Genomic DNA, 13,729 nt, shown 5'->3' on the forward strand with positions numbered 1-13,729 from the left:
GAGACAGCCAGTCGCCGAGAGCGTCGGCTAGATTTTAGAGCTAGAGGGAGAGAGTTAGGAAGAGGTGGAGAGAGAACTAAGTTATTGAGATTTGAGAGCGAGGGAGTGTCGGCTAAGTTAAATTATGACTCTCTATCTTGGATTTTAATTTCATCAGGTAAATGGATGGCCGGTGATTTTATGAGATTCGAACCACAAAAAAATCACGAACCTATTTCGATCCAACCAGGCTAGGTTTGAGTTTGGTTTGAATTAATTCCGAACCGAACCTCGTTTGGTTCGTTTCAATTCAAACCCATTTCGAATCGAATTAAACTCGAATCAAACCCGAATCAAACCCGAATCGAATCACGAACCTCGAATTTTTTTGCCAGCCCTACTTGTGACCATGACAGCAGCGTAATTCGGAAATTCAAAATCAAACAAAATGAAGCAACAAATAGAAGAAGTTAAGTTTCTCGAGAAGAATGTTAAATAAATAAACAAATAGAAAGATCATTGGAGGTGGTTTACAAATTGTGGGGCTTACATCATTATTTTCCCAATAGAGTTGCATATAGAAAACAAAATGATCGTTCCGACCATTTACTCTTGGTGAACTTTGGATCTATTCCAATAAAAGGATGTACATTAAATGACTTGCATTGCATACTTGAATTTTTCTTTTACCAAATTGAATGTTTGAATTTTATTCTTCTTTTATCGGCATGTTTGGAATCCACATTTGCTGGCAGAGTGTAAAAAACGTGCCATGACTAACATGTTATGACTTTGGTCTCGTGCCATGTCATGCTGTGATCAAGTTAATTTTTCAAGTGTTGTGTCATGACTAAAATATCAAGGTGCGGTCATAGTATGCGAATGGTCACGCCATACCTAAACGTTCCGTGACCAAACATGCATAGCGTGACCATTTAATCATAATTTAAATTAATTTATTTAAGATTCATCATTTAATCAATATCTAATGGTCCTAATTACATGTGACTCTCGTGACTACGTGGCGTGCCGTACCATATCATGACTAGATTTTTCACGTAACGTGCCGTACTATGCCAAAGTTTCAAAAGATGACCATGACACATGAATAGTCACGGCTCACTCCATAATGTAACCATGTCATTTTTCCCACTCTATTGGCTGGTATATGCTAGTATAGTACGTGTAACTAAATAAGACTTCATAAGAAATGTCAATTTATACATGAGTAATGGCACAGAGAGAGAAGTTAATCTTTGGAAAAAAAACAAGAAAGCATTGAGTTGAAAAACGGAATGGACCGCCGGAATGAAGTTGATAGGCTTGTTAAAGGAGAGATTTTTAAACGGATGGATAGTTGAACCGTCCCAGCCTCCCAGGAGTGCCTTTATTGTTGTGTTTCATAAATTGCATAGAATTCTTCTACTTGTCAACGAGCTGCATTGAATTGGACCCGACGGATTTAATACTTTCACGGAAGATAATCTGTCAGGGGACATGCGCTGTTCACCACAGGAGAGTTTAGATGTATTTTTAGCTCCAAAATTTTTATTTATACCCTTTAAAGAAAAAAAATAAAAAATACTTTAATTTTGAGAGAATTCCACATCTATCACGCTGCCAAACTAATATGCAGCTCCATTCTTAGAGATCACAATTGGCTTGGCGGACTCCAAAAACAAAAAAAATGCACTATAATATTAAATATATTTAAGTTTTGAGTGACCTCCAAACCCCCCATAAATGAGACCGCAGATTGACTTGGCAGTTTGGATAAATGTGGAATTCTTCATAATTTGAGGTATTTTGGTTTTTTTTTTTTGAAGGGCTATAAATAAAATTTTTGGTTTTTAGCTAGATATAAACTCATTATAAATTAAAAAAAAATTACAATGGTTTTGGCCAGAGTTATATTAGTGTTTGTTTAACCTATTCGTCTGTTTATTATGAAAGGAGAACAAGATTTAACAAAAATTAGTTGATATTAACACATCCAAATAAATTAATTTTATATAAATATCTTTACTTGAAAAACAAAAGTTGAAGATCAAGCTTTACAATTTCAATAAAACAAAAACATTATAATTAAGATATGACATTACTATTACTTTTTTTGTTAGTTGTGATTATTATTTTTATCAACATGATGTGTGTCGTTGTTAACAATAAATGTTCTTTATGTGTAAAGTACTTATTAATTCTTAATTTTAGTAACTACTTAGTATAAACATGTCAATCTTTTTAATTTGTAACAAACGACAAACGTCACTAAGAAGCAATATAAAGTTCAAACTTCAAATTAAGATAAGACATATTTAGAAATTCACCTAAAATCCAATTTTGTCAATTCCTTTTTTGATAGAGGTTTTTTTTTTGTGAAAGATAGTAGAGACTTTTTGTTAAAAATGATAATTTGGTAAAATAGTATACCAAACAAGAAAATAAATCAATGATCTTGATAATTTGTTAAAATGATTATTGTGAAGAAAAATTTACTTTAATATCCATTTGCAAATAATAACTTGTATAATTTGGTTCTGGTAATTACATTCTTACTGTTATTTTAGTACTATAAATTTATTTGAAATTAATTTAATTTGCCGTTTACACTGCTTTAATAAAAAAAAAGTTTCTCTAGATGATTTAAATTGAATTCAACAATTACAATTGAAAATAAAGATCAGAAACTTCGCCTGGAGACTTTTGAGTCTAACTTCGTGGGGGATAGAATAGCGTGTACGCGTAGCATATATCATATTCATACCAGCATACAAATAAATAATACCAAAATATTAGGAGAGAGTTGAGAGAAGGCAAGAGAACGGTTCCCTCGGCCATGAATAGAAGAGAAGAAAATAAACAACACACGGCCACCGCCTCTTCCAAAAACGGGCACGTACTTAGTAGTGCCTGCTAGTGTGCTGGTTTCGTTACCTCCTCTTTCTCTCCCCCAGCAAAAATAATAATAAAAATAAAAAAGAACACTGAGATCTTGTTGCTATGGAGTTGCTCCATTGGAAAGAGAAGTGTCAAGCTCGCATCAGAGCTTCCCTCCAGGTATTTTAAATAAATAAAATGCTTCATTTTTATTTCTCGCCGAGTTATAGAAGGATGCTGAAAATAGAAGTAAATAAAAGTAGCTCGCTATTTTTGTTTTCTCTCCACCGACTGAACTGATCTATTTTATTATTCTTCTATCGCTTTCACAAAAACCCAGTCAGATCCGTGGAGAATAGGAACTACCCTATTCTCATTGAAGTTTGAGAATAAAAATTTACGAATCAATTTAGGCCACCTTTGCCAAGACCTTCTCTTTTCTCTTCTCAATTTCAAGTGTGATTGACAACCCAACTACCGATTTCCAAAATTTTGCTCCCTATCACCTCCACCTACAATAGCAACCCCCCAACTTTTATTTTTTCCTATTTGCTGGACCCACATCAGGTTGCATTTTGCGTTGCAATTATCAACCGTAAAGCATAACTTTGATTTACAGGCAACTAATGTTACTTTCCTTTTTTGGGCCATTAGTGGTGTGACTGGTAGTTTAATTAAATTTAGGAGGGTCTTCTTCATTTAATGCGTTTCAAGGGACTCAGGTCATGTAACATGCATTTTCCTTTTTTTGCACATAATTAGTTTTTTTTAGTACTTTCCTTACATTCAGAGGTTTTCTATTTTTTTTTCTGAGCAGATGTCTTAGAGAGGGAGAGAGAAGAGAGAGAGAGAGCACTTGGCAGCGGCTGCCAAAGTTTTCGAGAGAGAGAGTAAATTTATTGAGTGATGGGATCGATAGGTGGGGATGAGATGGTGCAATGGGAGGGGGGAGGGAATCAGGAGAAGATTCTGGTATCAGTGAGGCTAAGACCGCTGTCGGAGAAGGAAATCACAAAAGGGGACCCATCAGATTTTGAATGCATCAATGAGACCACAATCATATTTCGCAACAGCCTACAAGACCGCCCAATGGCTCCCAGTGCCTACACCTTCGGTGAGTACCTTTTCTTTTAACAGATAAATACAAAAGTGTAGATTCAGTTTAACCTTGAAATTGTTTTTAGTTAAAATTTTATTATTTTTATTCTTTTAATATATGCATGTGCTGTTAACAGACAGAGTGTTCCATGCCGATTCTACCACACGGGAGGTATATGAGGAGGCCGCAAAGGAGGTTGCGCTGAAAGTACTTAGCGGTGTCAATTGTAAGATGATTAAAATTTACTTGTTTTTGCTTTTTGTGTGAATACAATCAATCTAATCGGATAAAACTTAATGGATCGCTTTGTACAGCTAGTATATTTGCATATGGGCAAACTAGCAGTGGAAAGACATACACAATGATGGGGATCACCGAGTATACTATTGCAGATATATATGAGTATATCAGCAAGGTAATACATACGCTTCTCAATCTACTGTTCTGTAGGTAATATTTGGTATATTGAACATTTGGCTCCTTTTCAATCTGTCGTACAGCATGAAGAGAGAGCATTTGTGTTGAAATTCTCGGCGATTGAGATTTACAATGAAGTCGTGAAGGATTTGCTCAACCCTGAGAATACTCCTCTTAGGCTTTTGGATGATCCCGAGGTGAGGGGAAGTTTCCTCATTTGATTTCTTTTTAGGAATCAATTAGGAATATAATATCATTTTTTGTTATCTTACGTTGTGAACACGATTGTTTGTCAGAAAGGAACCGTTGTTGAGAAGCTTACCGAGGAGGTTTTGAGGGACTGGAAGCATCTCAAGGAGCTGATTGCAATTTGTGAAGGTGAAGATCAGATATTCCTTCCAAAAGGAAAAGAAAGAATACTAATAATAAAGCGATGAGTTTTTTTTTTCTTTGTAATTACTTTGCACAGATATCCACCAAAAAAATTAATTGCATTTCTTCATGAATGGTTTGTACTGTCTACATTGGTTTTTGTTTCTCCGGTTGGGTTTCATTTCTAGCCTATCTCAACTTGTTTGGGACTAAAGGCTTGGTTGTTGTGTTGTATTTCTTCATGAATGGGAATCAGAACAATTGACCGGGAGCTTGATCTTATGTCATCCGCTTCTTCATTACTTGTAGAACTATGTAAAAAGGCACAAAAAAGGGATGTGTTTTTTATTTGGAAAAATGCTTTTCTCTGGGTAATGAAAAGTTGAACTTTGTGGTTGATTATTTAAATTAGTGTGCCAGTTATTTTATTCAATTCTCTTTCTACAGCTCAAAGGAAGACTGGTGAGACCTATCTTAACGAATTTAGTTCCAGATCTCATCAGATCCTCAGATTGGTTTGTTTCCTCTTCCTCTCTTTTTGAACTTTTTTGTTTCCAAGAAATATGTATTTTTGAATGAAAATAAATTATTGACTGTATGTAACTTGCTCATTTGTTGTGTTAGTAGACAATCGAGAGCTCTGCCCGTGAGTTCTTGGGCAAGGACAACAGAAGTACACTGATGGCCAGTGTGGTAATGATATTTTCTTGTAATTTCATTATTGTGCTTCTTTATTTTACAATGCAAGTAAAAATTTGAAAAGATACTAGTATAATTGTTGAAAGATTTAATCTCAATCTTTGCAAATTCCTATATATGAAAATTTTGTCATTGAATATATGCTCTTTGCATGCAGAATTTTGTTGATCTGGCAGGTAGTGAGCGTGCATCTCAGGCGTTATCTGGTGGGACTAGGCTGAAAGAAGGTTGCCATATTAATAGAAGTTTACTCACACTAGGCACTGTGATCAGAAAGCTTAGGTTAGCAATCCTTTATCATGCTATTTTTATTTTTTGTTTTCTTTCTTTTTTTGGCTTTTGAAATTGTTGACCATATGTCACTTGACCTACAGCAAAGGAAGAAATGCACATATACCCTACAGAGAATCAAAGCTAACTCGCATCCTTCAACCTTCACTTGGTGGCAATGCACGGACAGCAATTATATGTACAATGAGCCCAGCACGGTCTCATATCGAGCAGTCCAGGAACACACTCCTGTTCGCCAGCTGTGCGAAGGAGGTTGTGACCAATGCACAGGTCAATGTGGTTATGTCTGATAAGGCATTGGTCAAGCATCTGCAGAGAGAGGTTGCCAGGCTAGAGAGCGAGTTGCGGATCCCACATTCATACTCCAAGCTCGAGAGTCTGCTGCGCGAGAAGGAAGCCCAGATCCAGAAGGTTGCTTTAGTTGACTTGATTTTAGCTAGTATTCTTTCCCCCCCCCCCTTCTTTTTGTTTTTTTGTTTTTTGCTTTTTGCTGACAGGTTGTGGGCAATTTGCCAAGTAGCATTATTACCATTATAGCTGGTACTGTTACTAGTACAAAGTAGTCCAGCTGGTAGCAATAATTTTATATTAGGTAAATGATATAGAATTTTATAATATGTAGATGGATAAAGAAATGAAGGAGTTGAAACAGCAAAGGAATCTGGCTCAGTCTCGACTTGAGGATCTATTGCGTGCCATAGGCGAGGAACGTTCGTCAAAACAATTGGTTAGGGAATATATATATATTTGTTTACAAAGTTATTATTGCTGTTGTACGTGTCTGTTAACCCCGTTAATTATCTCTATGTATCGTCTTATTCTGATGGAGAAATGGGTATAACTTCAGTTCTGTTGCTTTCCTTGTCATTTTTTCAGGGGAGCTCCGAACAAACTGGTAACTCCTTCGCACCATACTCGTGTGAGGATGAGCAATCAACTGCTGAGTCATCAGAAGTAATTGACCAACATTCAAACACCCATTTTACAAACACTGTTACTTCAAGAAACAAAAGAAACACTTCCATGTCTCCCTTCGACTCTATGGGCAGCCCAACATTTGGTCTAGTGGGGTCATACCACAACAAAGATGACTCAGAAGATTGTAAAGAAGTAAGGTGCATTGAGACTGATGACACAATTCAGGTTGAGTCAAATACCAGGTCAGGGAGTAACAATACAGAACCACTGGTTGTTACTCCTGGTTCATCTGCTATCACCTTGGAACAACACTTGGAGAATGTCAGAAGAAACCCTGTTAGCAACATACGGGAAGTAGGAGGTTTTAAGGGATTTCAACTGAGTAGAAGCCAGAGTTGTAGGTACACTCAGAGGGGTTCCTCCAATGAGTGGTTAGAGCAGGCTAATGAGTCCACACCACCCAGCAGGTGTTTGATAGAATTCCCGGGGAGACCTGAGGGCTTTGGTCAGAGAAGGGGTGGGGCTGGGGTAAACTGTGACACAGAAACTGACATGTTGTCTCGCGATGAATCGATGGTCTCAGAGTCTGCAGTCACGTCCCGGAGCCTGGCCAAGACTGAAAGTGGCACCACCATGGGTGAAGGGGAGTTTACCAGGATTAATGATTTTGTCGCTGAACTCAAGGAGATGGCTCAGGTCAGAAAGAATGCATATTTTGTTGTCGCCATCATCACAATCAATTCTTTTTGTCAATACTAAATTAGCAAATATTGTTACTAGTTTATTACTTTTAGTAGAGCTGCAAAATTCAAATTATAGTCGTAATTATAATTCTGATATTTTATAGCCATTACCATAAACACTTATAATTATTTTTCTGAGGAAAGCCAATATACAAACTTAACATGCGATCCCTAAAATATTTAGAGGAGTTAAAGGCTTAAAGCTGGTCATCCATAATAACATGTGCAATGCCCTAATCCAAATAAGAGATAGCTTTGGAAACTCAAACTACCGTCCTGGATTCTGGCTTCTTTACAAATATCTTTTTATACTTTTAGTTATATAGTGATAGCACCCATTGTTTCATAAATATTTTAGTTTTTCTAAAGCCCTAATTGTAAGTTTTGATCTCACACCAGAATGTGAAAGAGGAACTAGGGCCTGACGGAGCAATGAAGACCTCGAGTGTCATGCAGTCGCCTACGCGGTGGCCACTGGAGTTTGAGAAGAAACAACAGGAAATCATTCAGCTGTGGCAAGCATGCCAGGTGGCACTGGTGCACCGCACCTACTTCTTCCTCCTGTTCAAAGGTGACCCTGCTGACTCCATCTACATGGAAGTGGAGTTGCGCCGGTTATCTTTTGTTAAAGGCACTTACTTCCGTGGGAGTCTTGATGGAAAGGCTGTTCTTCCTGGTGTGCCCAAAACATCCCTTGGGTTGAGGTACTCTTTTCTGTCTCTGCTTCATTCCTTCTTTCAGAGAAAAGCAACAAAAGGTAAGAGTAGGAAAGATTATAGAAGAGAAACAAAAGGGTTCTGGTGGCACCTTGTGGCACCTCTCTTTTGCTTTAATGTTCTAATTCAAACTCTAAACAACAAATCCAAACTATTGATCTCAATCATCTTCTCGAGTTGTGCTTTTTGCGCAAACTTTTATAATTTTCTAAAGTTCATTTCGGATGAGATCAAGAATACAAAACTGAATGGATTAAGTTGGCTGTGGCTGTTAAACTTTTAGCGTGTTCATTTTTTAATCTCTTGATCTAGTGGAAAAGGGATTCCAAAAATTATAATGTTCACATCGATGTATTACTTGTGAAGAACAAGAAGATCAATTGTTTGGTTTCCTCATTTGTATTTTAGGATTTTGAATATATAAATGCAAAAGAGAGATTGTGGTATTGGAATCCTCTGTCACAAAATTATAGAAAGTCCACACTAAATTATAGAACTCAAACAAAGTCCATTGCTAAATTATTAATTTGTTAAACACTACTATTATTAATGGTGTCAAATGAGGAAAATGACCTCAATCCCAATGAATTAAACATTAACAAATTAAAATACAAGATAATCAGCAAAATTGCAGGAAAATAATTAGTCACCTCATACTTCAATTTTCTTGATAATTTCATTGTGAGATTGAACTCGTATTTTTCTCTTATTGCAAAAAATAAGAAGGGCTTTTCTGCAGGTTTGCCTAGAACAACTAATTACTATGCAAGCATGATAGCTCGATTAATTTTTCAGTACTTTCATATTTGTGCAGCTCAAGAAAGCTTCAGCGTGAGAGAGAGATGCTGTGTAAACAGATGCAAAAAAGACTGACAGTTGCAGAGAGGGAAAGTATCTACACCAAATGGGGCATTTCATTGACTTCAAAGAGAAGAAGAGCTCAATTGGCGCTACTACTATGGACTGAGACTAAAGACCTAGAGCATGTCCGAGAGAGTGCATCTCTTGTCGCAAGGTTAATCGGGCTTCTTGAGCCAGGTCAGGCCTTGAGAGAGATGTTTGGGCTCAGTTTCACGCCTCAACAGTCAATTAGACGATCTTACAATGGCTGGAGATATAACAATCCTCTATTTTAGTTGTTGTTTATAAGTGCTTTCCTAGTTGCTGCTTGTTTTTGTCTGTGGCCGGAAGCTTGTGGGAGCAACAGAAACATTTGAGTTATATACAGTGTTTCTAGCCCGTTGTGTTGCTCTCTTTTCAGTGTAATATTTCTGCATTAGCTTATTGCTGCAGGGGAAAAAATGTTATTGGGAAATACGAGAATGCTGCTTGCTATAGTTTGTTTGCTATGGTTGGAGGAAAAGATGATGCAGCAAGTAATATTAAGACTTCTAATGAAAAAATTATGGAATATTATATGTAGCTTTTTATTTTTCACTCCCTAAACAATTCTCAATAGTTTTTGGTCAAATTTTGAGAAAATAATTGAATAAGCAAGTATATATTGATTAATAATTAAGTGCTCCATTTAAGTGATTCAGAAAATTAATCTAGAAGATCAAAGTAGTTTGTCTAGATGCATAATTTGGTTAAAATCGCATGACAATCGGTAATAGTTATGTCTGTATAGAGATATACAAGTATGCTTTGAGATGTGCGAATCAGCATAACAAGTGTATATTTTAAGATGTGTGAAATGTTTATAATCGTAGAGAGCTGAATGGATTAAGTTCTTATCAGATTTGTAATATAATCGTAGAGAGCTGCGTTTTTCTGATACATTTTGCGCAGAAGCATAGCAAAATACGCAAATCTGGTCTGAGGTGAACTATTACTGCTATAATGAATATGAATATTCAAAGACAATATACTATTTATTGTGAAGTGCAACTAAACTGGGACTTAGTATTAATAAAAAAAAAAATTGCGGGTTTGTATTAGCTGCTACTCGGATGGTTCATGGACGGAGGGGTGAAACGGTGAAATTGGTATTGTGAGGAATTACTTGAATACAAATCCAAAGCAGTTAGAGGTTGTTGCCCTTTACATGTTGAAGCATTAGCTCTAAAAGAATCTATTTCTGCAGTGATCGGACTAGGAATAGTAGAAGCATGCTCCTTCTTCACAGATTGTCTCGAGTTGGTTAGCATCTGTTCAAATTCGCTACCACCACTAAATGCAGACTAGACGGTGCCCGATGAAATTTTGTATGTTTGGAGAAGTTTGCAAGATAATAAATTTTTTATTTGTTTTCATGTGCAAAGAAGCCAAAATGATTTGGCGGATTATTTGGCAAAGAAAGGGAGGAATAATTAGAATTGCACGGGCGTATTCCTTCCTCTGTTTTGGTCAGTAGAATCCTTGTAATAGGTTTTATAATATCAGATAGAGAATTATGTTGTATGGGGGGATTGAGTTGTAAGTTGTCTACGGGCTTTTGAATATCAGAAGAAAAAAAAAAGATACAATATCTATGTAATACTTTTTCGTTTTTGTTGTTTTAAATGACTCATCAAACTTGCTACTTACTCTCAGATACTATTGTATAATCAAGAAAGCTTGAATCACTTGGCAAACCAGTAAGCTACTAGAAACAATGTACACAGAGCGACAACAGCAGAGAGAATGATATCATCCTTTGATTTCTTACGCTTGATAGCTCCTGCATTAGAAAATAACATTCATATACAATTGGAGAACATATGTGATATTATTTGATGGATTTGAATTACTATATATCAGTACCTAGTGTTACATGGATTAAAGGAAATTTGTCCTTTAGGAGCTTCAATTTTCCCTGGATTTCACCGAAAGCACTTCTTTGAGCAGTCAATGCTGATCTTGTTGCTTCAGCTTGGTCAATTACCTCATCAATCTACAAAATAAATACATCATTGTTAGGAAGCTTATTAAATTTCCCCTTATTGCTATTACATATTTTAGGTTTGCCATACTACCTGTGTAAGACCTCCATGGATAGCAGCACGCTCTCGCAATAAATTCCGTTCCGATTTAATTTTGCTCGGCGACTGTGCTCCTGTCTGGTAATTCAAATCAATTCTTGAACATTAAAATAAAAATTAAAAAGGCATATGGAAATTTTATTTTCATCAAGCAGAAAGACACCTTGTGTTCATGTATATCATTGCGCACTGATGTTAAAAGCTCAGCATGCTCCTTTACAGATACCAGATTTTTTTTTGTGCGCTTGAACTCCTAATACATGGATAATAAAACATACAGCGTAAGAAAATTTATAATATGAAACATAAAAGAAAATGTCTCTTTGATTTTTATTCTCTTAGATATTCTAAAAAACTGTGAAAAACTCTGTAATAGAAATAACAGTAACCTGTGTTAATTCATGGAGGATTTCTCTGTGCCTAGTGAGTCTCTGCATGACAGCAGTGGTGGCCCCCACCACTGTGGCTGAGGTCCATTGGCTCATGTCCTCATTGACTTCGGTCAACTTAACGAGAAGATTTTCGATCTCCATCTCCAGTGTCTTCCATTGCATGTCATTGGACGAACCTTTCTTATCAGAAAATCCTGTTTCAGATAACAGAGAAAAAACGAAAAATGAGATGTTGAATTATTTTAATTTTAAAAATTGTGCAGCTCAGTCTTAATAAGGTATATCTGACTAGACACGAAATTATGATCAGACAAATCATAAAATAAACATAAATTTAAAATTCTCAAGTAATCTGAAAAAAAAAAATATGCACATCTGATCGAAGCCCTTGATCAGCCAAATATGAATACAGGAAACAACTTATAAGCATTTTACAAAGGAGGGTCGACATAAAGATGCGAGGCATCACAACAGCATACCACTAAGCTTTGCATAGGACGAAAGCCGGACATCAAGGTCACCTTCAAGCTTGCGTGCTGATCTCCGTAGATCATCCCAGTTGCTGGTGGTGGTTCCCTCAGAGGCAGAGTGATTGGAAATCGGCGGAGATGTTGAAGTGGTGGAGACAACGGTGGCCATTAGACAGGAGGAGGGGGGGAGGGTCAACCAACTGGTCTTATGTTTAACACGTTCAGAAGTCAAAACCAGTAATGTAAGTTTGAAAATAGCAACGTGTATTTTGGTGGGTGACCATTTTCTCATTTTTGGTAAGTTAGGCCTGCACAACAAGTGGAAATGTTAAACTTTGTAGATCGCCCCATAATTAAAGTAGAACTGTTAAATTTGAAGCCATGATTTTGTAAGATTTGAGGATTGATATTGAAAGATCACTATGCATACAAAATGTGTATATATATATCGTACTGTTTGTTTGCATATATATATATATTTATATATGTATATATATGAGTAAGGCTACCATACTTTGTGGGCGTTTTAATTTGCACTCATATCTTTAGTTTCAAAATTCAAATAGCTAATCTGATGTTCTTCATATTAAAATGTGTTTAGACCAAATTTTACATTTTCTGAAAAAATTTTACTATTTTTTTAGATTTTCAAAATCAGTGTTTTTCATTAAATAAAAACACTAATTTTGAAATAAAAATAATAAAAAAAATTAAAAAAAACACTGATTTCAAAAAATTCTAAAAAAATAATATATATACCTGGTTAGAATTCACCACGTTGATGCATCTTGCGGATCCACTTACATGTGCTGCCGTAATGCGATGATACGAATATACGATTGTGCTATTATTCTTTATGACTAGTAAATAACATTTAGATCAAATCAAAATTCCAAATTAAACAAAACAGATCGGACAATTGAGATTGAAATTTTAGTAAATTATAACGATGACACAGTTGTAACTTGTATCATTGTATTATTATTTTATCTCACTTGTGCGATCTGTTTTGTTTAAAATTTTAAGGGCAACTAAAACTTATTAAAATTTCTATTTGTATTGCCTATTGTCCGATGTAATTATGGGGCAATACAAATAGAAATTTTAATAAATTTTAGTTCTCGTTTAAGTGCTTAAAATTTCAAATAAAAAAGTTTCATCTTGGTACCCTAAATATCTCAATATTTATCAATTTGGTTTGGACCTTCATTTCCATAAAAATATATCTGCTATTCAGGAGTGGATCTAGGATTTTCGTCAGGAATGGGCATAAAAATAATGAATCGGATTTGAATAGTTAATCGGATTCAAACTCAATAGCTAATCAGGTACTAATTTCTAGATTTCAATAATCTAACTTCTAATTTTAAATACTATGTCTTCTTATTCTAATTACCAATTGAAATCCAAAAAAATTATCATAATTGTAACCCTATTACTCTAAATTCAACATTAATTACAAACTAAAAGTTCAGAGGGGAGAAAATAAAATTTCAGAGAGGGACAAAGTCGGTCCAAACCTATAAATTTGTATAAAATTTCAAAATCTAAAGAAGAGCAGTTGACCCTCCTGGACTAAGCTGGGTCCACCCCTGCTATCCACAGTTAATAATAATGTAAAATAAGTAATTTTAATAATATATCTATTAATATGCACATGACTTGCATTTATGATAAACCTTTGCTGTACCAGAGTCGTTGATGTGGATTCTCGTTCTCCGGCGAAGGGAAGGATCAAAATGATAAGGTTTCAAATTCGATGCATATCAATCAAATTATTGATTTTCCTTTTA

At 35.6% G+C, this 13,729-nt stretch overlaps 2 protein-coding genes across 3 annotated transcripts; one reads left to right on the forward strand and one right to left on the reverse strand.

The window, feature by feature from the left end:
* Positions 1-2,762: 2,762 nt before the first annotated feature.
* On the forward strand, positions 2,763-9,557 carry LOC144561563 (kinesin-like protein KIN-7F). The gene is made up of 14 exons (XM_078310541.1): positions 2,763-3,036; positions 3,674-3,970; positions 4,092-4,181; positions 4,270-4,370; positions 4,456-4,569; positions 4,669-4,750; positions 5,192-5,259; positions 5,372-5,437; positions 5,601-5,725; positions 5,818-6,145; positions 6,357-6,461; positions 6,611-7,348; positions 7,795-8,099; positions 8,926-9,557. Exons 2-14 carry the CDS (start codon positions 3,763-3,765, stop codon positions 9,245-9,247), a joined length of 2,652 nt encoding a protein of 883 aa, XP_078166667.1. The 5' UTR covers positions 2,763-3,036; positions 3,674-3,762; the 3' UTR covers positions 9,248-9,557.
* Positions 9,558-10,569: 1,012 nt separating this feature from the next.
* LOC144562213 (Golgi SNAP receptor complex member 1-2-like) lies at positions 10,570-12,167 on the reverse strand. 2 transcript variants are annotated; one of them, XM_078311397.1, is made up of 6 exons: positions 11,946-12,167; positions 11,464-11,660; positions 11,265-11,327; positions 11,069-11,152; positions 10,857-10,986; positions 10,570-10,773 (listed from the first exon to the last, which is right to left on the reverse strand). In XM_078311397.1, exons 1-6 carry the CDS (start codon positions 12,103-12,105, stop codon positions 10,676-10,678), a joined length of 732 nt encoding a protein of 243 aa, XP_078167523.1. In that variant the 5' UTR covers positions 12,106-12,167; the 3' UTR covers positions 10,570-10,675. The 2 variants fall into 2 exon arrangements, with proteins under 2 accessions (XP_078167523.1, XP_078167521.1); XM_078311395.1 differs by having other exon boundaries at positions 11,238-11,327.
* Between the last annotated feature and the right edge of the window lie 1,562 nt (positions 12,168-13,729).

This window comes from Carex rostrata, chromosome 11 (assembly GCF_964058835.1).
Source record: "Carex rostrata chromosome 11, lpCarRost1.2, whole genome shotgun sequence".
Classification (NCBI taxonomy): domain Eukaryota; kingdom Viridiplantae; phylum Streptophyta; class Magnoliopsida; order Poales; family Cyperaceae; genus Carex; species Carex rostrata.

What these genes read in the sequence shown, in the direction of transcription:
- LOC144561563 (XM_078310541.1), top strand. Translation starts at nt 3,763, where the DNA reads ATGGGATCGATAGGTGGGGATGAGATGGTGCAATGGGAGGGGGGAGGG. An exon ending in AGTACTTAGCGGTGTCAATT is followed by an intron (nt 4,182 to 4,269) that starts GTAAGATGATTA and finishes CGCTTTGTACAG; the next exon opens with CTAGTATATTTGCATATGGG. An exon ending in GTACACTGATGGCCAGTGTG is followed by an intron (nt 5,438 to 5,600) that starts GTAATGATATTT and finishes CTTTGCATGCAG; the next exon opens with AATTTTGTTGATCTGGCAGG.
- LOC144562213 (XM_078311395.1), bottom strand. Translation starts at nt 12,105, where the DNA reads ATGGCCACCGTTGTCTCCACCACTTCAACATCTCCGCCGATTTCCAAT. An exon ending in ATGATATACATGAACACAAG is followed by an intron (nt 11,153 to 11,237) that starts GTGTCTTTCTGC and finishes TTGAATTACCAG; the next exon opens with ACAGGAGCACAGTCGCCGAG. An exon ending in TTTAATCCATGTAACACTAG is followed by an intron (nt 10,774 to 10,856) that starts GTACTGATATAT and finishes TTTCTAATGCAG; the next exon opens with GAGCTATCAAGCGTAAGAAA.